Source organism: Mastigoproctus giganteus, chromosome 5 (assembly GCF_048544385.1).
Source record: "Mastigoproctus giganteus isolate SK-2022 chromosome 5, ASM4854438v1, whole genome shotgun sequence".
Taxonomy (NCBI): domain Eukaryota; kingdom Metazoa; phylum Arthropoda; class Arachnida; order Uropygi; family Thelyphonidae; genus Mastigoproctus; species Mastigoproctus giganteus.
The window spans coordinates 152,093,089-152,119,899 of NC_143579.1; the positions used below are offsets into that span (position 1 = coordinate 152,093,089).

A 26,811-nucleotide genomic window follows, 5' to 3' on the forward strand; every position below is an offset into this window, starting at 1 on the left:
GAGGGGTGAAGTGGAATTGGTTATTTTTTATTTATTATTTTTTTATTTTTTATTTTATTTTATTATTTTATTTTTTTGCTGATGTTGCATAAGCTTGCTTTCTTGCATCAAATGCCTCTACTAATGCTAATGCTAATGATATTGCGGATGAATTGAACAGCTACTTTGCATCTGTCTTTACTGACAAAAGATCCTTTATGCTGAGAAGAGCCTGTGCGCTTGAGACTGAGCCATATGAAATGAGTGGTGTCGTAATTACAAAAGATTGTTTATTAGAAAAACTTCTGAACATAATGGCAAGTAAAATTCCTGGAGTTAATGGCATATGCCCTGTAGTTTTGAGGGAGAGCGTATTGAACCATTGAGGTTAATTATGAGGGCATCTTTGGATTCTCCCTTGAATCCAAAGAAGTGCCAGTGTATTGCCAATACAAAAAAAGTGGTTCTAAAAGTGAAGTTAGTAACTATAGACTGGTAGTCTGACTCCAGTGGTAGGAAAAATCTTAGACAGTGATTACGAGTACAATCCAGGGACATTTAGATAGATATGGCATTCTGAAGGACACAAAACATGTCTTTGTTGTGTGTAAATCATGTTTAACTAACGTAGTAGAGTATTTTGACACAGTTACTCATAAGCTGGATATAGGGAATAATTTCAACATAGGTTATTTGGATTTTAGCAAAGCATTTGACTCGTTTCCTCATGAGACGTTGTGGTATAATCTTGAACAGGTTGGAATCACTAGTAAGATTCTAAGATGGATTGCTGGGTGGCTGTAGGGCAGAATTCAAAGTTGTGATTAATGGATATTTTCAGATTGGTGTAACATCAGGAGTGAGGTCCTTCAAGGATCAGTTTATGGACCGCTGTTGTTTATCATTTTCATAAATGACATCAACGAAGAGATAGAAAGCGTCATGTCAAAATTTGCAGTAACATAAAGATTGACAGTCGTTAATGATCAGTACAAAGTGGCACTCCTTCAGGATGACTTGCACACACTTCAGAGGTGATCAGAGAAGTGTCAGCTATGTTTTAATGCTACTAAATGCAAGGTCTTGCACTTGGGGAATAGCAATCCACAAATAAATTATACACTTGGTGGTGTTGAATTAAAAACAGTGAAGGAGGAAAGGGTTATGGGAGTTACAATACAAGTTGAAGTTTTCTGAGCGATACAGACAGGCAGCCAGGAAACCCCATGGAGTCCTATCAATAATTTATCGAACGCTATCCTGTAGAGATAGGGAGGTCATAATCCTACTGTATAAGGCAATTGTAAGACCACATTTGGAATACTGTGTTCAAGTATGGAGACCTCATTTGAAAAAGACATCAAGCTGCCTGAAAGGGTCAAATGGTTAGTTTGGCAGAAGGATGACCGTATGAGGAAAGACTCTGATTATGTAGGCTACAGAGCTTGGTAACTAGAAACCTCAGAGGTGACCTGATTGAGGTTTGGGAGGGATTAGTAAAATGAATGAAGGCAGAATTCTTATTGTTCTAAACAATTCCAGAACTAGGTGTCATAAATTCAAATTACATTGCTTGAAGTATAGATTAGATTGTGAAGTTTTCTTTTAGCCAGCGAGTCATTGATTGCTGGAACAAGTTTCCCTCACAGGTAGTTGAGGTTGACATTTTGAATAAATTCAAAGGCCAACTAGATGTCTGTTTGAAGAGGGATGCATATAATTTGTGTTTTCTTCTCTACTTTTTTTTTTTTTTTCAGTGCAGCAAAGGCCTGTGGCTTCCGTGCACTATATGGTGAATACTATTACTATTTCCCATCCCAGATGAAAAATGTTTACTTTTTGTGAGTTTCTCTTATGCAATTATCATATTCATGATGTACAGCATTTTTTTTATTGCATCTCTAATTGAGGTGTGATACGTGAAAAACTGAATGTCTACAATAATTACTCTGGGATAAGTCTTGTTATTTATAAAAATTTAATTGTCTAATTAGGAGAATATGCTGCTCAGGGGAATACAGTAGCTCAGTGGTCTGCATTAACTGATTCTTCTTCTGTGAGGTATGGAGTTTGTTGTCATTGGTGTCAATTGTGAAATTTGTGATTTTGCCCTAACCTGCATTGTTATTTATATTCCTCTTCTGGAACATGATCACACTGTTGTTAGTTATATCTGAAATGAATACTGTACTTCCTTCTCTACTGAAATATATGCCATCAAGTTAGCACTTTGTAAAATTATTGAGCTTACCATCTCACCTACCATAATTTACACCAACTCCCTCAGTGCTGTCTTTGCCAGAAGGAAGAATTTCTCATCTTTCTTATCCTATCTTGAAATATATTCATTCACAGCTATTCTCCTGCAGCGTGTCCAAATCAGTCAATCAGTTTTTCATAGTTCCTTGGCCATTCTGGGAAATGAAAGTGCTGACCTTGCTGCTAAACAATCTGAACCTGCTTTCTTACAACATCCCCAGGTTCCTTTCACAGACTATAAGCCTATCATTCGCAAAGCACGCTACAACAAATGGTCACAGATCAACAATAAACTTTACTAGATAAAGAGGTGCCTCCATAGCCAGGTGGGAAGGAGCAGCAGTGCGTAGCCCACACTTCTTGATTAGACCGGGGTTCGAGCCCGTCACCACCAAATACAGAGGATGCGGAAAGGTCAGGGAATGACCACCGCATATCCCGGAGCAATATGGCCTTAGTTGCTAATGCTCCTAAAAAAAAAAAAAACCTAAATAACAGCAATACTAGATAAAGCAAGAACCAAAGCTGTGGCTCTCTGGCTTCCGACAGGCACCTCTGTAGCCAGGTTGGAAGGAGCAAGAGTGTGTAGCACACGCTTCTTGATTAGACCGGGGTTCGAGCCCGTCACCACCAAATACGGAGGATGCGGAAAGGTCAGGGAATGACCACCACATTTCCCGGAGCAATATGGCCTTAGTTGCTAATGCTCCTAAAAACCAAATAACAAACTGCTTCCGACAAAACAGACCGAGGAAGTGGTATTGGGAAGACTCAGAATTGGACACACTCATCATATTCATCACTATCTATTATTTGGAGAAAACCCACCTCAGTGCTCATCCTGTCACAGACAACTTACGGTCCATCATTTTCTGGTTGATTGTCCCTTACAGTCAACCATCCGGTCAAACACTTTTCAGTCACTCTCCACGTTGAATGTCTCACAAGATTTATCTCACTTCTTAGGAAAGGAAGCAAATATAGAACTTTTAATGTATTTAAAACATATTGTCCTATATAGGAGCATATAATTTAACATTTTTAATGATGTTCTCCATGTGAATAAATTGTAAACAGATGCAAAACCTCAGTATCCCTTGTGTTATTAAACTCAACAACAACAATAAGTCAGCAAAAGCCTCTAATTGTGATCTGATGTGGATTTCTGGAGGGCTCTCCTGATGCTTGTGATGGAGAATATAGATATGATCTGACTGTGACTGTCGAGCCTAAGATTGGTAATAGTATTTGCCATGTAGTGCAAAGATGCAACAGGCTTTTGCTGCACTGGCAAAAAAAACAAAACAAACAAAAAAAACAAAAAACAAGTAGATAAGAAAATACAAATATGCATCCCTCCTCACACAGGCAACTATCCAGTTGGCCTTTGAATTTATTCAAACTGTCAATCTCAATTATCTGCAAGGGCAACTTGTTCCAGCAATCAACAACTTGCTTTCTTAAAGAAATCTTCCTACAAACTAATCTTTACTTCAAGAAATGTAATTCAAATTTATGATCCCTAGTTCTGGAATTGTTTAGAAAAGTGATAATTCCACCTTCATTCATTTTACTAATCCCTCCCAAACCTCAATCAGGTCACCTCTGAGGTTCCTGGTTACCAAGATGTGAAGCCCGCATAATTGGAGTCTTCCCTCATATGGTCGTCCTTCTGCCGACCTCACCATTTGAGTTGCCTATCTTTGGACTCCTTTCAAGCAGCTCCATGTATTTTTCAGATTAAGTCTCTCTACTTGAACACAGTATTCCAAATGTGGTCTTACAATTGCCTTATACAGTGGGATTATGACCTCCCTCTCTCTACAGGATAATGTTTGATAAATCTTCGATAGGACATCTCGGGCTTTCCTGTTTCCCTGTTTACTTTGTTTAGAAAACGTTATATCTACCTGTATTGTAACTCCCAGATCTCTTTCCTCCTCCACTGTTTTTAATTCAATCCCACCAAGTGTATAACTTATTTGTGGGTTGCTATTGCCCAAATGTAAGACCTTGCATTTAGCAGCATTAAAAAATAGCTGCCACTTTTCTGACCATCTTTGTGTAGTCTGCTCAAGTCATCCTGAAGGAGTGCTGCTTGGCACTGATCATTAACGACTCTGCTAATCTCTACGTCAGCTGTAAATTTGGTCACCATGCCTTCTATCCCTTTGTTGGTGTCATTTATGAAATTAAGAAACTACAGTGGTCCAAGAGCCAATTCTTGAGGGACCCTCACCTGATATTGCACAATTTGAAGAATATCCATTAATCACATCCCTCTGCTTTCTGTTCTGCAGCCACCCAGCAATCCATCTTAGAATGGTGTTGAAAGTTATATTACGATCTTTGTGGTTTGTCAAGTTTGGAATTGCTATGATTTCCATGTGAGGGTTGTATGAGTGTGGGAGGCTGTTTCAGAAAGAAAACTATAATCATGGATTTTCAGAGCCAAGTTTTGGGCCAAAATGTTGGAGAGAACTATGAGCTTGTTGTTGATGACTATTGTGATCACTCTTTTGTTAGTTGATGGTGGTATTTCCATTAAAAGCTTTACATCATTGGCATAAGTAATTTTATCATCTCTGGTATTGAATATGGAATTAGTTACAGTGAGTTACAGTGTGAGTGAGGTTGAGGCACACTGTTCTGTAGGAGTGATTGTAGAAAAATGAAGACATCACAATTTATCTGGAAGAAATTGTTTAATAGATTCAGAAGAGCTGTAATATTTAGATTGTCGAATGCAGTCTCAGTGTTAGCATGAACAACCTCTGTTTCTGCTCTGGACTTGAATGCATTTAGTATTGAAGAGTATTTTAAGATTAAATGTGCAAGGCATAATATGATATGGGTTTAAATTAACTATATAATATCGGTGTAGATACACCATAGTTTACCCATAAATTTAACTACATACGTAGTGTAAAGGCATTTAATTTTATCTCATATTTTGGCTGCCTTCACAACGAGATACCAGGTATTGCGCTACTTTGAATAAATAACACTTCTCCAGTAGAGGGGACTACTGTTATTTATTCTCTTATATAGTATTGAAGAGTGGACTGCGAGAAGGTTGATTTGTTGGAGAGTACATATTGGAGTTACTTTGGTTATGGAAAAAATGAACCATACATATTGAAGTTACTTTGCTGGCTATGGAAGAAAATGGACAGTGCATATTGGAGTTACTTTGGTGGTTATGGTAGAAAGTGATGTGTTATGTGTGGTAGGAGGACTTTTTCCATCAGCTTGAGAGATGATGGATGAGTGGATGTTAGTCCATAGTGCTTTTGCTGGCTTGGTGTTGTTGTTTTAGGCAGTGAAATAAGAACTTATTTGTGCCAGCTAGTAAGGAACACTCTTTGGGAGAGGGTGAAATTGAACTGGTAGGACAGAGTATATAAGAATATAATGCAGTGAGGCACTTTACAATGAAATGCCACTGAGGGTAGGACTTTATCCATGCAAGTAGTGCATGGTGGAAGCAGGGAATTAATAATATGAAACAGTTGCTGTCAATATGGATGGGAAAAGCAGCTTATCGCTTGTACCAATAATGAATTCTGGTTGATGATTATATGGTTGTATAGTGTTATTTCTGAATTCTGGCTATATCATTGATCATTTCAGCTGGATAAAGCTGAAGTTTAGTTCAGTGTTAGGGGCAGAATGTATAAATTTGCCTTTGAATAAGGTTAATATATTTTTTGTATGTTCTTTTTTTGGTTTGAGACCTGAGTTTCTTCCCTGGAGTACTGCATTCTGTTATGTGATGTGCTGTGCTGCTAGACCGGTTCCACTTTGTGAAGGGATTGCTTGCACTTGAAGCTGTAGTTCAGTTCAAGAGACCATACAGTCATTAGTTCTAGCAGAGATAGAGACCTGTTTTACCACTGAAAACGTTCTGTAATTGTGCAACCATCTAGTTAGTCCAGGGCCAGTTCTGGGTTGTCTGTTTTTTTTTTTTTTTAGTTCAAAAACGGTAGGAAAGATGATGACTCTCCTTTTCACAGCATTGGAGATTTGAAAGTATTGTAAGTTGTAATAGGATTACAATGGATAGCTACAGGGCAGGAGGCAGAGGGTTGTGATAAATGATTATTTCTCAGATTGGGTTGATATAAGAAGAGGTAACAACAGTGGTCCTAATATCAGTATTAGGACCACTGTTGTTTTTGATTGTGTGTGTTCTGTTGTTGTGTCTGACCGCTTGGCTACCCAGCGGTCAGACACAACAACAGAACACACATAATACACACAAACATACACTACTTATTTCTGGCCTTTCTACAGTGGTACTGTTCTTCACAGAGATATGAGGCAGAGATGAACTGACATTCCAGGTGCCGCCTTACAAAAACACATGTCCATGTTGTTTTTGATTTTCATAAATGACATTGATAAAAGGGTAGAGGGCGTGATGTCTAAATTTGCAGATGATGAAAAAATTGGTAGAATAGTTAATGATGACTGCCAAGCATAGCTTCAGAGTGACCTAGATAGACACCAGGGAGTGTTAGAAAAACGGCAGCTGTTTTAATTCAGCAAAGTGTAAGGTATTACACCTGGGGAACATTAACCCCAAAATAACTTATACACTTGATGGAGTTGAACTGAAGCCAGTAGTGGAGGGAAGGGACTTGGGTGTTACGTTCTCTGGGCATTGTAGACAAGTTGCAAGGAAGGCCCATGGTGTCCTATCAATGATATATTGAACATTTGCTAGTAGAGATAAGGATGTCATAATCTCATTATATGTGGCTATTATTAGAGTAGAACTTTGAATACTGTGTTCAAGTATGGACACCGCACCTAAAGTAAGACATTGTGCTTCTCGAAAGGGTCCAAAGATGGATAACTTGCCTGGTGAGATCAGCAAAAGGGCTTCCATATGAGGAAAGACTTCAAATATGTAGGTTGCAGAGCTTGGAAACTAGGCACCTTAGAGGAGATTTGATTGAGGTGTTTAAGGCTCTGAGAGGCAAAAGTAAAAATGAATGAGGACAAAATTTTCACGGTTATAAAGGATTCTAGAACTAGAGGGCCATAAATTCAAGTTATGGGGGAGGGGGAGATGTTTAGACTGGATTGCAGAAAGTTTTATTTTAGCCAGCAAGTTATAAATTATTGGAATAAGTTAATTGGATGGGTGGTATAGAGGCTGTCAGTTTGGGGAAATTCAGAGGTCAGTTGGATAATTACCTGTGGGAGGAAGGAAATGCATAGGCTGTCTATTTCCCTTTCTTTTATTAATTATTTATGTTTAAAAATTTTCTTATTATTATTTTATTTATTTATTTTTTTTTTTCTGGCTGGTGCTGCATAAGCCATAAGCTTCCTTGAGCCATGTGATCTTTGCTAATACTAATTCTAATGCAGTGGGATCATGATCAGATTCAAAATGAGTTTCAGGTTTGGTGTTGATGTTATAGGAACCAGATATTACTATGAGGTTAAGGTGATTGTGAACTCTTGTTGAGCCTTCATTTATTACTTTGCAGCCACTAAGTTCAGTTCTTGGCCAGCTTGAGTATTAATAGGCAAACGATGCAAGAAAGCAAGTTTATAGATCATCAGAAAAAAAAGAAAACCCTGCTCACCTCACCCATTCATTCCCTCCAAGAATGGGATTAGTTATTTATTGAATTTCTTCAAACTACCCACTCCATGACACCACAAATGAAAGTTTGTTCCAACTACCACCCAACTGCTGGCTGAACGCATGCTCTACAAATATCCTTCTTTAGTTTGAATTTATGCCACCTTGTGTGTATCTCAGTAAGAGGAAGAATACCATCAGTATTGAGCTTACCCAAGAACTTAAGCACCTCAATCAGCTCTCCTTGCAGGTGCTTAGTCTCCAGATGCTGGATAAAGGCTTTAGTTGTGCAGTTTGCAGAACTGAAGCCTTGATAAGAACACCATTTCATTCCCTTCATCAATCTTGTTGCCCTTTTCTAAACCTGTTCCAGCAGATCTATAACCTTCCTAAAATGAAGTCTCCAGACCTGTATACAGAACTCATGATGTGACTTAGCCATGACTTTGTACAACAGTATAATCACCTCCTTATCCCTGCTAGCAAAATTCCTGTTTACCTTTGGCAAAATCCCACGAGCTGGCCTGTCATCGTGTCTGCACTTCTCATAGAACTTCATACCCAACTCCACAATTATTCCTGCATTTTTCAATTTCCGCTATGCTGAAGAAGCTTGGAATATTTTAAGTAGTAATTTGAAAATGCTTTGGGTTGCTCAGCATGTGGGGCCTCAAATTCTGTTATGAATTAGTAGTGGCAAATGATGCAAGAAAGTAAGTTTATAAAGCATCAGCCAAAAGGAAAAAAAAAATAAATAAATAAAAAAAATACATTCTTCATCCATCCATACCATCATAGAATTTGTCTGGTTCTTCCTTGAATTTATTGAAACACCTCTTTCAGCAACAACAGACGGAAATTTGTTCAGTCAACCACCCACCCAGTAACTGAAGGCAAACTCCACACATCTATCCTCCAACCAACCATTCTCAACTTGACTTTATGCCACCTCGAAAGTGACGAAGTCCATATATACTTTGAAGGTGACGGCAGCAAATAAGACCCAGGGTGGGTCTAATTTATTTTTTAAATACATTTCGGGAACTTTTGGGTAGCACCACATATATGTGTGTGTGTGCCTACTCACAAATGGGTTAACCCTGGATAATACAAAATGTATTTCAGTTTTTATTAAAACCTCAGAGGAAATAAGTAAATAACATTAGAAAAAATTGTGTTGAATTGAGTTGAAGTTGAGGTAGTGTTTGGTATGTATATGATTAATTAGTAATTAATAATATACATACCGTAAAAAGTTCAAAGCAGAATTATTTTTGCAGTTTGGTTAATTGCAGAAAATCAAAAATTTCAATTAAATTAATTTAAGAAAAATGGAATCAGCCTGAAGTATAACGCAATGTGCATGTTACCTAACTTTTTTATTTGTAGGCATGCAGTGAATATGTAGAACTTGCTCAGACTCAAGGGCGAAAGTGGCAAAAGATGCTGCAACATGAACATGAACAGCGATTAAGGTTAGAAGAGATGGTAGAACAGCTAGCCAAACAACATTCTCATCTAGAAAGAGCAGCAAAAGAAGCTGCAGTTAATTCACCAGGTATGTAACCAGTATTATCTGTGCCCCTTTTAATCAGATTAATATATTTAAAAGAAAAGAAAACATTAAAAGAAATTATAAGAAAACTCTCTACTTTTTATACAGTCATGAATTCTGATTTAATTTTATTAATTTAAAGAAATTTAAATGAATAAAACATTGCAGTTTATTGTGGGGTGAACTCTTGATTGATTGTAATCCAAATGGGAAAGAAATTAACTGAGAAAGTTACATCTAGGTTACTTTTTAGAAAAATCTGCAAAATCATGAATCACAAAAAAGTAGTGCAAATAATCCCAGGAGATCTAAAAGTCCACATAGCTTGTGGGATACTGATCCGGAAACATGAACAAATGAAGAGTTGTTTGTTAGTCCTGTGCAAGAAGATATATATGCTGAGCAGGAAAGCTGATTGGTTGGAGACCTATGATGCATCCCAAACCTTGCTAACATCTGCGTGTGCTGTATGCATGTGATGATGCATAACAAATCTTGTTAATCATCTGCTATTAATGCGCAGATGCAGTTCTATGCACACAAAGTTTCTTTGGTTCTCAGGGTGAAAGGGAAAAGTGAGTAGAGAGAAAATTTGAAGATGAGCTGTTAGAAAATACAGACAATAGATGGAACTGCTGTGTTACCGTGATGGTCAAAATACAAAAACAATTGCTACTAATCATTGGTGAGCTGTGAATATTTTAACAATGGGCTAGCAGTTTTTCCGACTTTCTGCCCAGTAAATTTGATCGGTTACAGAAGTGACGTTATCTGCTTCCATCAGAGGCACTTCCCACGCTTGCACCACTAGTAGTGTGATTAGAGCGTGTGATGCATTTTTGTGACCGCTATGATGTCTCGAGTCGGTTGGATTTAGGGGGTGGACAGACACGGCTTAATATCTCCTTAACTATGCATATAAGTGAATGGGTAAAACATTCCTAGGTCTATCCAAAAAAAAAACCTGGTTGTCATGTCTCGCCTTACAATGATAACCGGATATGACATTGTCTGGATTTCTAAATTTTTAGAATTTTTGGATAGTATGACGTCACAATCATGCTTCCCGACGTTACTACTGCAATAAGTATGATTGCAACAATACAAATATTTGTCAACAATTTCTTTTTTCATCTCACATTTTTGCTACATTCCATTGTTAGGTGCCCCTAACAGCTGCGTATGTCGCTTCAACTACAAGATCGGTACATCAGTTTGTGCTATTTTACAGAGATATTTAGATACGTTGCACTCACAAGTATACATCTCATACTTTAGTTATCATAAATTCATTGTATCTTGTCTTCTAGAAATTATGAAAATCTGTGCATGAGCAATAAAATATTTACATAAAAAAGCTCTTTTATTTCGTAATCGATATGTACAAATCAAAATACCTAAAAGAAATGAGAAGGATGTTTCGCATAAACCATCTACCGCACGTGCTCGGCACATGCGCAACTTTTTATTCGTTTTTTTTTTTTTTTTTTTAACAACTAGGGAAATATAATGGATACATTTTTTTCATGATAAAATTTTAATATTGCGAATAAAAAATAACATGAAATATTTCCCATATCACAAACAACATAAAAACTATCACAAAACATTCCACAATATAAAAACAAATATTACATAAGAAACAAACTTTCTAGAAAAAGGACACAAAAAATCACAGATTACATGAAAAAAAAATTATTTCCCAAATATTCAAGAAAAATTTATTCTAAAAATTGCCAATTTACTTCTTTATTAATATTTGTTGTCGATCTTCTGCTTTTCTCAATAGCTGAGCGATGATTACAGAGGAATGATCTGACGTAGCGATCCGGATCAAATTGAAGCAGTGGTTTTCCATTTAAATGTATGGTCATCATAATCTGCAACGTATTTAATTGTCACAATATTATTCATTACACTGAAAGCTCACTCAGCTTTAGCACAGCTAATCGCAATGATTTCAAGGATATTTCTGGGCTTTTTTAATTGGAAAGGGAATTTCACTTGATTTTGAAGATAAACTGTCTTTGACAAAATCTCTAAAATCATTAATTTTTATATCATATTTTATCAGAAAACAAATTTCTTATTAGGTTTTCACCGTCTTGCCACCGACACGAAAGTTCTTTCACATTCCATGATTTCGGGTAGCATATGTTTAAAATTTCTTTCAATGGTATCGTCATTTTCATTATTTAATTTAAAATCACTGGTTGCATTAATAATTTATCCATTAAGGATAAAACAATGCATTTAATAACCTGTCACATGGTAATTTTTTTTGCTTTCGATTTTGATCCCTTCAAATTCTTTCCACTTCAACATGCTCTCAATTTTACCTTCATAAAAAGCCGTTAAATGGTACCCTGAATTGCCCTCATCTCGTCTCACAAATAAATTTCAATGCTCCGGCAAGAGCGTTAAGAAACTATCCACTGCTGAAACCATCCTATGCGAGAACAAATTATGGATACTATAACTTCTATAACAGGACTGCAAGATCAATGAACAAAGCACATATGGAGATATTTGACACCCCTGGACACTTCAAGAGGCAACTGAAATTGCTAACCTCATCCGTTACCTGATTTAAAATGGACTCTTCTTGCAAGTTCTAAGACTCTGATTTTGTAATGTATGTGAAGAAATACCAGTGCTCTGCCTTACTCCTACCTGTTCACTTAAATAGGATGGATGAGTCCTACTTTTATTTATTGCCGACCGGGCTAGCCGAGTGGGTAAAGTACCTGCCCGGCAATCCAAAGGTCGCGGGTTCGATTCCCGCCTCAGGCTTGGATCAAAGTACTGCAAAAACCTTGGGAGGTGCAATATGGCCACAGAAGCCGATGCGCCAACAACTACCAAAATCAAATCAAATCAAATCTTTTATTTATTAAGTTTTATTTTATCTGTACATTTCAATTCACTAGACTTCTTATGTACATTTACTTTTCTCTTTACTTTGGGAAATGTATACTCCAAGCTTCTGCTTTGAAGCTGTGTAATAATGCTTTGTAGCTGCACCCTCAGGCACGTTTGTTTGCTGTTTTGTAGCTGTTAACAATAATAATAATAATTTCCTTCAGAATTTTTCAAATTAGCAATAGCATTGATAGTTCGGATTATTAATTTATATGCTTTTACCATTGTGATTCTGTAAAGCTTCTGAATGATAAGAAAGCTCCTGCAGGATGTTGATCATTAGTGTTAATTTAAGAAAATCCGGAATATTTAACTTCTGATTCAAAATGGTTGCACAAAACGGATTAATTCCTCCAACCCGCAGTTGCCGTTCGCAAGCTACAAGCTGCTCATCGTGTCTCGAACACACGACCGATCTTTATAGTTTCCACATCAAATTCTTTAGCAATCATCCTTAATTCGCACTAGTTTTTTGGAGATTGGTAATACAGTTTTTTTTTTTAATTATTGCCTGTATGCTATTATATTTTAGAACATTTTCTACACAGTGAAAAGCTTGGTAAAGTTTCAAAATCTGCCAACATTTCATCTTCGTAAAGTTTATATATCTTAGTTGCCTCAACCACACCACTTCCCTCTATGTTGCTACTGTCACTAGTTTGAATACTCTGCAAAATGTCGGAATCACAGGGATATTCAGCTACTGTGACCAAGTAAACATAGACGAGAGAAATTTACTGGAAGGTGTGGATCACTCACTTCTCCGTAAAACATATGCCTGTTTGTCGGAGTAAAGAGGAACCACAACATAGGTTGACCAGAGGCTGTTATCCATGTCGGGAATTTTCTTAATCCTCTGACTGGCTATGGAAAGCAGATTGATGAGCGCGACTTCTCGGTATGTGACTGCATAGGTTTTATGGACACCACTAACACTGTGAAACGGTAATCCCCTTCACCCTTAATTCATGCTTTCTAATTACCTAAATTGCCTAAAGGCCAGAGGTCAGAACAAGGCATACAAAGTTCTCTCCTAATCCATTCGTTACATGGAAATTTTCTTCATTCAACGGAAACTATTTAAAATTTAATTATCAAGGGGAATCAAAAAAATTTGCTATAAAGAAGTTCATTAAACAGAGGTCCGACTGTAATTATATCAAAAATTAAGCAATTTTAAAATACATAACCGATCGATTGCACTGTTAAAATGCTGGGATTGGTGCCCCGCTCACCGAACCGTAGTTTCGTCTCTGGATACTCAATAATTGCATTCAAGAATTTCATTTGTAAAATAAATGATCTTCTCAACAATGGGCTTGCAAATTTTCAAAAAAAAATAACAATGGGCTCTCGCGAGCCCACTACAGCTCACGGCGCCTCCATAGCCAGGTGTGCAGGAGCAGAAGTGCGTAGCACACGCTTCTTGATTAGACCAGGGTTCGAGCCTGTGACCACCAAATACGGAGGATGCGAAAAGGTCAGGGAATGACCACAGCATATCCTCGGAGCAATATGGCCTTAGTTGCTAATGTTCCTAAAAACCAAATAACAACAACAACTACAGCTCACCACTGCTACTAACATTCATCTAAGGAGACAATAAACATAATTTTTCCTTATACAAACCAGTCCCAAAAATATTTATGGAAATAAAGGCAAAGTTACCGTCCCATTTAGTTCTTTGGTGGGGAAGGGAGATGACTTTGGACAGTGATTACAATCATTGGAGAAAGTTACTTTTGCCCAGGAGGGAAGGATTTTTATGGAGTTTTTAAGGGTTAGTGCCAAGTGAGTGTTGCAGGGCTGTCACGTGTGCAGGTAGTGTTCTACAAAAGCGCACCTAATCACGGGGGGGGGGATCTGGAGTTTAATAGTTTATAAAATTAAAAATGGGAATAAGTGTTCTTGTTTTCGTTTGTAATATACTATAAACATTACTAAATTTACTGGCCCATTACATCATTATCTAAAATTTTGTTTATTTTATTCTGAAAACATCTGATGTCAGTTATGAGATATTCCATAGTTATATGATTATTCATCTAGGGCTTGAAGTGCTGTTAACTTAATCCATTCAGCGTTATGTTGAATGAATTAATGAGAAAGTAGAAGGTTGTTATTTGCCATGAGTTTCATTTGATATTTCAGCAGTCCAAACAATTCGAGTTAATTTTTTTTTTATTATCTGAAAAATTTCATTTGTCATTTGAAATGAAATTTCGGTTAAAATTCAGATCTTGGGTACCACTGCATACCTCGACTAAAAATCTGGAAGAAGGCAGTGATTGGCAGGTGCCACTTACTGTTTTCCCCGCCCCCTGCCCTCCTAGGTTGATATGCTTAGGGCTGGGTTCCCAACCTGTGGGTCGCAACCCTAAGGGTTTTCTGGGAGGTTTCTACGGTTATTTTTAGTTGCAATTATTTTTATAGGAAATTTATTTATTTCAATATGGCATATGGCTACACTACAATGCTAGTGGTTGTAACACTGATTTTGATAAATGAAAGGAAGTGACTTAAGATACACTGCAGCTGATACTTAAAAAATATTAAAATCCTGCCATATTCATACATATTAAACATTTTATATTATTTTAATTATTTGCTATGGCGGGCCTTTAATATTTTTTCAATTTTCCACCGCAGTGGACCTTGATTCACTCCCTAAAAATAAAATATACAAATGCAGTGTTATCATTAGAATAAAATTCTATGTTACGAATAGTAAACTGAAAAGAATATTCACTATGATGCAAAATTCAATATCAATATTCATTTTTAACCGATGTCTCGATGTGTGAATAACAGACTGTCGAATAAAGGTGAGACGCTCTCTTAATGCAGTTGAAGATTACCCTGTATGTTTTGCTGATGCTGCCATGTTTGCAATGATCTGATTCAATAATGTCCGTGATGGGCCGTCTAATGCAAACTGGTGCGAGCTTAGTTTGCCAATAGTCAACCACTTTTAGTTGGTGCCATGGTAGAAACCTATCATGGCATTAGTTGGTGCTGTTGAGCATTGGTTAGCTACTGCTTGTACTTTCTAAAATCTAAAGCATGTCAGTAGGTCGTCATCAGTCCGTGCTGTCAGTGCTAAATCCGTACCCATGGAGAAAAAATGTAAATATTCAGAACACTATCTAAAATTTGGCTTTACCACCTTGATCAGCAATGGCATAGAGAAGCTACAATGCATTTTGTGCAGTGTCATTCTCAGTGCTGAATCTATGAAACATTCAAAACTAAAATGTCACTTAGAGACAAAGCATTCAGAGCATACTAAAAAGGATTTGGAGTTCTTTCGACACCATGAAACTGGTCTCAGACGTCAGAGACTTGATCCTACAGGAAGTTTTCAGCAACAGAGCACAGCAGCAGTGCAAGCATCATATGAAGCTGCATTGGAAATTGCCGAACAAAAAAACCTTACACGATTGGAGGGTCATCAAACCCTGCACGTTGAAGATAGTGAAGTTAATTTTTGGGGAAGCAAGCGAGATAGAGATGCAACAAATATCTCTGTCCAATGACACTATTCAGAGGTGCATTTCAATGACACTATTCAGAGGTGATATGTCCGTAGACGTGAAAAAGCAGGTTTTGAATGAAATCAGTTTCTCCATTGTTTTCTTTTCAAGTTGATGTATCAACAGACGTAAGTTCATGTCTTCTTGAAATATATTCATTCAGATGACATCAAAGAAGAGTTCATATTATGGAGAAGATAAATAATTACCTTTTTTGAAACTGGAGGACTATAGTTGGAAAATGTCTGTGGGGTTTGTACAGATGGAGAACCAGCTATGCTAGGGTGAAAGTCAGGCTTTCAGACAAAAGTGAAAGAACTTGCTCCCCAAGCAAAGGGCATTCACTGCATGATTCACCGATATGCTCTTGGCAGTAAGACTCTTCTAGCTCCTCTACAAGAGGTACTTGAGTCTCTGATCAAAATTGTGAATTACATCAAATCTGGAACCCTCAACACCCATCTGTTTAAAAAACTCTGTAAAGACGTGAATTCTGATCATGAGGTTCTTCTTTTCTACACTGCTGTACGCTGGTTTGTTGAAAGAAAATGTTGTCAATTGTGTCTTTGAGTTGAAAGATGAAATCAAATTGTTCCTAGAAGTGCAAGGGAAACATGACCTTGTGTCTTACTTTAATGATGAAGCTTGGAAGAAAAGAGTTAAAGAGTTGCTTACTTAACAGACATTTTAGACTAGCTAAATAAGCTGAATCTGAAACTTCAGGGAAAGGAAACAAACACATTATCCAATTTCAAGACAATCTTCAGGCATTTGTATCCAAGCAGCAGAACTGGCGTCGGAAAGTAAATCTTGGAAACAGTGCCATGTTTGAAAAACTCGCCAGTGTGGTAGAGGAATCTGGATGAGAATCTGAAGGAGGAGATTACTGGGCACCTTAATTCCCTTGAAAAGGAATTTCAGCGATACTTTCTTGAGCTTACAGAAGAAGAAGCTGCTGCACTGGTACAAAACCCATTCTCTGCTTCCCTGAATATAGCCAGCATTCCCGATGAAGTACAGGATGAATTCTTGAATCTGTGGAACGATTCCTCGGCATGTAATTTGTTTTATGAAAAATTGCTGACTCAGTTCTGGTGTGCTATGTATCAGTCATATCCAAATATCACCATGCTTGCCTTTTGAGTTCTATTTCCATTTGCCTCTACATATCTCTGCAAGAGTGGATTTTAAATGCTGTTTCATATCAAAACAAAGGCAAGAAACAGACAAAGTTGAGGACGACATGAGGTTGGCTTTAACAAACACTCAGCCGCGAATTTTGAAGCTGGTTGCCCAGATGCAAGTACAACCATTGCATTAAATATTAGGTTAGAATTATATTCTGAAAAATCTATTTTTAATATGTTTTCTTTACCCTATTAAAAATGCCTTTTTTTGCAAATGTGGTGGGAGTTGCAGGTTACTTGGCTATTATAAAAGGGGGTTGCGACTCGAAAAAGGTTGGGAAACACTGGTTTAGGGTGTTTATCCCCCCCCACTTGCTGCTGTTTTAAAATCAGGAACTCGTTTTCCGATTTTAAAACAGTGGGATTGTGCGTAAACACCCTGCCTAAGCTAAGCATCCCTCCCCCTTGACGACACAAAACAATTAGAAACAATACGCCTCCATAATTATCCCCAATCACAGAACTCTGCCTTACAATTACTCTGTTCTAAACCACTCCCACTGCACAGAGACAAGTGGTACCTAAATAATAGATTTTAGGTGAAATGTCAAATGGAATGAATTTTTTTTAAAAAAAATTTATAATGTTGATGTTCTTTTCGAAATCATGTTTAATTAAAATAAAATTGCAGTGTGACAGGATACAAAATTTTTAGTGACAAACAAGGGGGGGGGGATTTCAGCTGGGAGTCATCCCTGTACTCTTCGTGGTATAGTATGTTTCTTGTTGGCGTTCCCTTTTCTATATATATATAGCTAATCTTTATATATATATATATTCACCTACTATTATTTATTTAGGTAACGTTAAGTTACCTTTTGGGCCACTGACTGCATATAGGTATCCAGGTGCCTTGGACTAACTGGAGTAGAGTGAGACAAACTAAAGCATACACCAATATAAATTCAACTATTTAATATAAAGGTTTCAGGCATGGGATTATACATTATTTCTATAGATAATAAAGATTACACAAACAAAAAATGTCTGTGGCCTGTAAACCCCTTTGGATGCACAATTACCAAAGTTTATTCAAATTACAGTTCACAGCACGGATCCTCAGTGTTAATCTAGACATTAGATAGAAATTTCCCTTTTCTTTACATTTTAATTAGAGTCGTTAGATAACAAGAACACAGTGCCTTTTTCTTAGTTCCAAATTAAGGTTACTCCTTGTCTTCAGGTAATATCCCTGATCTAGACATAATATGAATAAAGCTTACTTACAGTTAGTTTTTCCCTTCTCCAGGTTGGGCCAGTTCCATAATCTTAGGAAGATTTTCCATTTCAGGTTTTAAATTCTGACAGGATTCCTTTCTTATGCATCCTCTTCCTTCCCTTGGACTATCCGATCAGAATCCTGTTGCTGGACTGTGGTTTTCATAGCTTTTCACATATCCTTAATTCAGCTAGTCGAACTCCACTCAAAACTCCCTAATTGCCTATCTTGCACACACTCCAACTAATTTTTATTGATCTATAACTCCTTACAGCATACTCCCCGGTACCCAACTACTACCCCTCTCTTATCACCATCAAAAAACCACTAACTCTCTTTTATCTCCAAGCAATTCCTTATATACTAGATTATGTTCTCAGTTCTCCTCCCCTTATTTTTGTCTAATTCCCAGTTAATCCTTTCACCCTTGACGATCTAACTCTAGCACTGTATAATTCCTTTGCTCAGCCTTTTCGGGGGAAACTGGCCTGATCTTCTGTGGGTGGGGTTCACTTCTTTTCTGGGAATTTTGCCTTGCCTTTCCTACACAATTAATTACCTGTTTCTATATTATTCAATTTGTTGGCATATTTAAATAAGTAGTTGCTGAGTTAAGTTAAGTTATATTTAGGTATAGTATCCAAAATTTTAATATATCTTTTATTTTTCATTATTAAGTAAGCCAGAGCTTACACTCTGTTAGATGAATAGAGAGGGCAGTGGGGGATGGATCCTTTGTTTTTCGTTATTCAAGAGAATCACTTTCAAAGTTCATTGTGAGGAGTTGATGAAGAGGCAACATACTGATCTGATGTGTACTTGTCATAATTCCCTAAAAATGCCATTGTATCATGGCAGTAGCATAGCAGACCATTTACTATAAAAATGCTGCCATAGCTTAATTTCTTCTTTGAAATTGAGACATTCTTCTTAACCAAGTGTTTTCTGCTTAGTCTATGATCCTTTAGATGTCCTTTCGTTCAATGCATGCTCAGGATTGGCTGAAGTTCCTTGGTTTGCAACAATCTCACTTTCATTGCATTCCATTTTGTATTCTAAAGAATCTAGTCTATGATGTGAAGGTACTGGAATTGGCATCCTGTCATTATGAGTGATTTGTTCTATTGCTGAATCTAGATTCGGATAAACAATGTTGTGTTTTTTTGCCACCAAGAATCTAGTTCCATTCACATTGCAAAAGTAACAATCACCATTGTGGTCTCTTGGCTCTCTCTCCATATCATGTGTATGGCAGGTGGTATCAATTTTTTTTTCTTTTGTTCCACCAATCACGTTATCCATTTGCATCGAACAAGCGGTACAGATAATGTGTGGAGCCCTTGCTGTTTTCTGGTCAGCTAAAGGGCTGCAAAATATAACTGGCAAATATTCCAAATCCATCATCATTGAGTGCCATTGTGGAAAGAGGTGCCTACACAGAGCAGAATTTGTTTTTTTTACATTTTCAAGCCACAGTGATGAAGGTATGTATAATGCACATGGTCAGACCTGGAACAATTTATAACCAAATAATTATGAATATGAATGTATAAACAGTAATATTAACCCTATAAACAATAATACACCCTGAGTGGTCAGAAGCGGGAGTGCAGTAGCACACGCTCTTTGAGTAGACCGGGGTTCTAGCCCCTGACTGCTGAATACGGTTGATCTGCCAACCCACACTGGACCAGCATGGCAGATTATGGTCCGTTTCCCTCAGCATGAATTGTTGAGGCTTCCATCCTGCAGTGGGTTGATAATGGCTGCACTTTACTTTCTACCCTGTAATCTTAAGGGAGGCAGCAAGTGAGGGCACTGAACCATTGAGGCTAATTATGAGAGTATCACTGAGCTCGGGAGTGATTCCGTTCGATTGGAAAAGTGCCAATGTATCTCCAATACATAAGGGCTGTTCTAGGAGTGTGGTGGGAAATTACTGACTGGTTGGTCTAACTTCAGTAGTAGTGAAAATCATGGAGGCAATGAAGAAAGTTGGATTCAGGATCATTTGGATAGAAATGGAATTCTGAAGGATATGCAGCATGGTTTTGTAAAGGGAAAATCATGTTCAGCAAATCTAGTTAGATGTTTTTTTTGACAGGGTCACTCATGAGCTGGATTTAGGGAATAATTTTGACATTGTATATATGGATTTCAGCAAATAATTTTACTCAGTCCCACACAAGTGGTTACTTTATAAGCTGGAAGAGGTTGGAATCACAGGGAAAATCCTCAGATGGATAGCAGGATGCTTCAGGGCAGGAGGCAGAGGGTTGTGATAAATAGTTATTTCTCACAATGGGTTGATGTAAGAAGTGGGGTTCCCTGAGGATCAGTATTCGGACCACTGTTGTTTTTGATTTTCTTAAATGACATCGATGAAGGAATAGAGGGCGTGATGTCTAAATTTGCAGATGGTGTAAAGATTGATAGAGTAGTTAATGATTACCTCCAAGCAGAGCTTCTTTGGAGTGACTTAGATAGACTTCAGGGATGGTCAGAAAAATAGCAACTATGCTTTAATCCACAAAGTGTAAGGTATTGCATCTGGGGAACAGTAACCCCAAAATAACTTATACACTTGGCGGAGTTGAACTAAAGCCAGTAGTGGAGGAAAAGGACTTGGGTGTTAGGATACGATCAGACATGAAATTCTCCGAGAATTGCAGACTGGTTGCAAGGAAGGCTCATGGTGTCCTATAAATGATTTTTTGAACAATTTCTAGTAGAGATAAGGACATCATAATCCCATTATATAAGGCTATTGTTAGACCACACTTGGAATACTGTGTTCAAATATGGAGACCGCACCTAAAGAAAGACTGTGCTTCTTGATAGGATCCAAAGGTGGGTAACTCGTCTGGTGAGATCGACAAAAGGGCGTCCACATGAGGAAAGACTTCGAATATGTGGGTTGCAGAGCTTGGAAACTGGGCACCTTAGAGGAAACTTGAGGTGTTTAAGGCCCTGAGAGGCATAAGCAAAATGACTAAGGACGAAATTTTCATGGTTATAAATGATTCTAGAACTAGTGGCGATAATTTCAAGTTAGGTGGGGGGGTGTTTAGTTTGGATTGTAGGAAGTTTTATTTTAGCCAATGAGTTATAAATTACTGGAATATGTTATTTACATGGATGGTAGAAGCTGACAGTTTGGGGAAATTCAAAGCTGAATAATTATCTACGGGAGGAGGGAAACGCATAGGTTGTCTATTTCCTTTTCTCTTATTAATTATGATTATTTTTTAAATTTTCTTATTATTTTATTTTATTATTTTCTTATTTTATTATTATTTTTAAAATTTTTTATATTTTTGGCTGGTTCAGCCTTGCACCATGTGACCATTACTTATACTATAATTGAAAATAGATATGTAATCAGGGTTCGGAGGTGTGTGTGTGTGTGTGTGTGTGTGTGTGTGTGTGTGTGTGTGTGTGTGTGTGTGTGTGTGTGTGTGTGTGTGTGTGTGTGTGTGTGTGTGTGTGTGTGTGTGTGGTGAATTAAGCAGGACAGTAAGAAGGATAAGTTCAACAAAAGGCAAATAATACTCACACAAGGAAAAATAAAACTGACAGGAAAGAAAAAAAAAATGAGAAAAAGAATAATGTGGAAATAATTTGTAAATAAAAATTTTGAATGTTTGAAGTAAAAGGCAGCTGTACCATAAATTTAAATGACAATAAAAGAACAGATTTAGATTGTTGCCCTCATGATAACACTTAGGCCAAATAATGTGAAATATCATGATAATGATACTATAAACTATCCACAGAATAAATAAAATAAATATAAAAATTCTGGGTAGATATCGCACAGAGAATGAATACAATTGAACTGTGGTACACTTTTAAAACATTAATCACAGATGCCTTGAAAGCGTATATACCATTAAAAAAATACTTTACGAGAAGGGTTCCAAGTTGGATGAATAGTGAAGTTGCCACATTACTTGAGTAGAAAAAGGTGGCATGGAAAGGTTACAGAGCAATAAAAAGTACTGAAGCCTATAACAGCTACAAGGTGATGTGCAATAGAGCCACAGAAAAGGTTCGACAGGCAAAGGCAGTTTATGAGAAATCACTAGCAAACAGAGCAAAGAGGGGGGGATAAAGAATTCTTCACATATATAAATGCCAAGAAGAGCAGGACAAACCAGATCGGACCTTTACATAAGGGAAAGGGGATAGTAATAAATACACCAGCTGCCGTTGCAGATGAACTCAACAGTTATTTTGCATCGATATTTACAAATGAAAAACGATTTGTTGCAATGGGAAATTGTCGGAGCGAAGTTAAAAAATATGTAATTAATGATATTGAAATTTCACAAGATTATTTAATGAAAAAACTTTCGAGCCTACAGACCAGTAAGGCTCCTGGAGTTGATGGAATATACCCTATAATCTTAAGGGAGGCGGCAAGCGAGTGCATTGAACCATTGAGGCTAATTATGCGAGCATCACTAGATTCTGGGGAGATTTCCTTGGATTGGAAAAGTGCAAATGTATCTCCCATACATAAGGGTGGCTCTAAAAGTGAAGTTGGAAATTATCGACCTGTCAGTCTGACTTCAGTAGCAGGGAAAATCATGGAGGCAATGATCAAGGGTGGAATTCAGGATCATTTGGATTGAATTGAAATTCTCAAGGATACTCAGCATGGTTTTGTAAAGGGAAAATCATGTTTAACAAATCTGGTTCGCTATTTCGAAAGGGTCACTCACGAGCTGGATTTAGGGAATAATTTCGACATTGTTTCTTTAGATTTCAGCAAAGCTTTTGACTCAGTCCCACATGAGCGGTTGCTTTATAAGCTGGAACAGGTTGGAATCACTGGGAAAATCCTTAGATGGATAGAAGGATGGCTTCAGGGCAGGAGGCAGAGGGTTGTGATAAATGGCTATTCCTCAGACTGGGTTGATGTAAGAAGTGGGGGGTTCCCCAAGGATCAGTATTAGGACCACTGTTGTTTTTAATTTTCATAAACGACATTGATGAAGGGATAGAGGGTGTGATGTCTAAATTTTCAGATGATGTTAAAATTGGTAGAGTAGTTGATGATCACTGTCAAGCTGAGCTTCTTTAGAGAGACCTAGATAGACTTCAAGAATGGTCAGAAAAATGGCAGCTGTGCTTTAATCCAACAAAGTGTAAGGTATTACACCTGGGAAACAGTAATCCCAAAAAAACTTATTCACTTGGTGGAGTTCAACTAAACATAGTACTGGAGCAAAGGGACTTGGGTGTTATGATACGGTCAGACATGAAATTCTCTGAGCATTGTAAACAGGTTGCAAGGAAGGCCCATGGTGTCATATCGATGATCTATCGAACTTTTGCAAGTAGAGATAGGGACGTGATAATCCCATTATATAAGGCTTATGTTAGACCACACTTGGAATACTGTGTTCAAGTATGGAGACCCCACCTAAAGAAAGACATCGAGCTTCTTGAAAGGGTGCAAAGAAGGGTAACTCACCTGGTGAGATCGGCAAAAGGGCGTCCTTATGAAGAAAGACTTCGAATATGTGGGTTGCAGAGTTTGGAAACTAGACACCTTAGAGGAGATTTGATTGAGGTGTTTAAGGCTCTGAGAGGCATCAGTAAAATGAATGAGGACAAAATTTTCAAGATTATAAATGATGCTAGAACTAGGGGACATAAATTCAAGTTACGGGGGGGAAATGTTTAGATTGGACTGCAGGAAGTTTTATTTTAGCCAGCGAGTTATAAATTACTGGAATAAGTTGCCTTCATGGGTGGTAGAGGCCAACAGTTTGGGGAAATTCAAAGGTCATCTGGATAGTACTTTCGGGTAAGGGAAGCGCATAGGATGATAGGTTTAATTTCCTTTTTATTTATTTTTATTTTATTTTTTTTATTTATTAATTATTATTATTTAGTTATTTATTTTATTTATTTATTTATTTTTTTGTTTTTATCATTGTTTTATTTGGATTTTTTTTTTTTTTTTTTTTTTGCTGGTGCCGCATAAGCCATAGGCTTTCTTGCACCATGCGGCCGTTACTAATACTAATAAATATACAGGAGTCCCCGGTATCCAAGTATTCATTATCCAGGTACCCACAAAAAATCTTTAATTTTAAATCTTTAATTTAAAAAGCTTTAAATTAAAGATTTAAAGCTTTTTCCCTTGAGAAAATTGACCAAGCACTTGAATATTTTTTGTAAGAATGATCTTCTTCATGATTGTGCAACAAAAGTTAAGTGCTATGACACAATTTTATATGAAAAAATATAGCAAAAAAAAAAAAAAACGAAAACAATTCTGGATTCAATCTTTATTCATACAACTGAAAAATAGTATAACTTCAATATACTTCACTTAACCTTACATATTGTGCAGCTTAATAAAAAATATCTAATAAAATAATTTTCTCATTTTTCAGTTCTTTCATCCTTTTTTTACTATGTACAAGTACATAATAAGCATTACTATATAATATCGGTGTAGATACACCGTAGGCAACTCTTAAAGAAATACTATTGTAGTAGTGTGAAAGGCATCATTTCATCTGTATCTCATATTGTGCTCATCCTTCACAACAAGTTTCCCATGTATTGCACTACCTCGAATAAGTAACACTTCACTAATAGAGAAGGCTATTGTTACTTATTCTCAGTAGGCACCGCCACCCAGACAGCACCGCTTGCAAAATGGTATGGGATATGAAACTGTGTTATCCACATACTAATCCTATTAGACTTAGGAAAGCAAAAAGGTGTAGGAAAGTGATAGTAGGAGAAGAAGAAATGGTGTCGAAAGAAGAAAGGGACAGTTACTCCCAATCACTCACTGAACAAAATCACTCATGAATCCCCCGAATAGGCAACGCTTCCCCATCCTTAACGAGTTACCATGTGTTGCACTACCTTGACAAATAAGTGTAATGTGGAAATAAATTTTGCAAATTACAGTGTCTGAAGATGGCATATGCGAGGTGATCTGATTGAGGTGTATAAAGCCTTAAATGGTTTGAGCATGCTCAATGCAGATGCGATTCTTCCTCTTGCTCAGAATAATTGCCTGAGAGGGCATAAATTCAAATTGAGAAAGACAGTTGTAAGATAGATGTGCTGAAGTTTGCCTTTAGCCAGCTGGTCGTTGATTGCTGGAACAAACTTGCATTTGTTGAAGTTGATAGCTTAAGTAGATTCAAGGCAGAACTTGACAAACATTTGGTGCAAGTGGATGGGTGAAATAAGAGTTTTTTTTATTTTTTTATTTTGGTGATTTTTTTGATTTTTTTTTATTTTGGTGATTTTTTATTATTTTTTTATTTTGGTTGATGCTATATAAGCTTGCTTTCTTGCATCTTATGTCTTTGCTAATGCTAATGATCCACGTTATACTTATTCGCTTCACTAATAGCAAAGACTATTGTTACTTATTCTCGGTGGGCGCCACCACCCAGACTGCACCGTTTCAAAGCTAGTTGGCTTTTCACCCACCAATGAAAAGCCAACTAACTTTGAAATTGTGCCATCTGGGTGATGGTGCCCATCGACAATAAGTAACAGTAGTCTTCTCTATTAGTGAAGCGTTACTTATTTGAAGTAGTGCAATATGTGGGCAACTGATTGTGAAGGATGAGCACAATATGAGATACAGATGAAATGATGCCTGTCACACTACTATCCTAGTTTTTCTTTAAGAATTGTGTATGGTGTATCTACACCCATATTATATAGATATAGAATCTTAAAATATTAGTAGTAGTACAGGCATACAATGCAAGAAAGCAAGCTCGTGCAGCATCAGCCAAAAAAAAAAAATCACACCTCTCATTGAACCACTCCATTCGTTCCAAATGCCTGTCCAGCTCAGCCTTAAATTTATTTAGGCTATCAACTTCTACAACAAAAGATGGAAGTCTGTTCCACCAATCAACTACTTTCTGGCTAAAGGCAAATTTCCACACTTCTATTCTACAAGTGTCTTTCTTAATTTGAATCTGTGCCCCCTCAGGTTCTTAATCTGAGCAAGAGGAAGAATCCCATCAGCACTGAGCTTGCTCATCCCATTGAAAGTCTTATACACCTCAATCAGATCACCTCACAGGTGCCTACTCTGCAGGCACTGCAATTTGCAGAACTTAAGCCTTTCTTGGTAAGAACACCCCTTTGTTCCCCTCACCAATCTTGTTGCCCTTCTTCTACTCATTCTAGCAACTCTACATCCTTCCTCAAATGAGGCCTCTAGACCTATACAAAGTACACTAGGTGTGGCCTGACCATTGCCTTCTATTAAGGGATAATCACCTCCCTGTCCCTGCTAGCAAAATTCCTATATATCATTGACAAGACTCCATGACCTGCCCTGGCAGCTCGTCTGCACTGCTCAGCGAACTTCGTATTTGGCTGCACAATTACCCCCAGTTCTTTTTCACTTTCCACTTCCCTGAGTGTAGTCCAACCCAGTTGGTACGTTTTTCTTGGATTATTTTCTACCCATATGCAGTACTTTGCATTTGTCAATGTTAAACTTTAGTTGCCACTTCTCAGCCCATTTGCCCAACTTATCTAGATCC

General features: G+C 37.3%; 1 protein-coding gene across 2 annotated transcripts in view; it reads left to right on the top strand.

The window, feature by feature from the left end:
• Positions 1-26,811, top strand: part of Osbp (oxysterol binding protein) — a 494,514-nt gene that overhangs the window by 170,952 nt on the left and 296,751 nt on the right. For both annotated transcript variants that reach the window (XM_090374241.1, XM_090374242.1), the window contains one exon: positions 9,230-9,398. In XM_090374241.1, the coding sequence (XP_090230367.1) occupies positions 9,230-9,398 (169 nt within the window). The remainder of the gene's footprint in view (positions 1-9,229; positions 9,399-26,811) is intronic.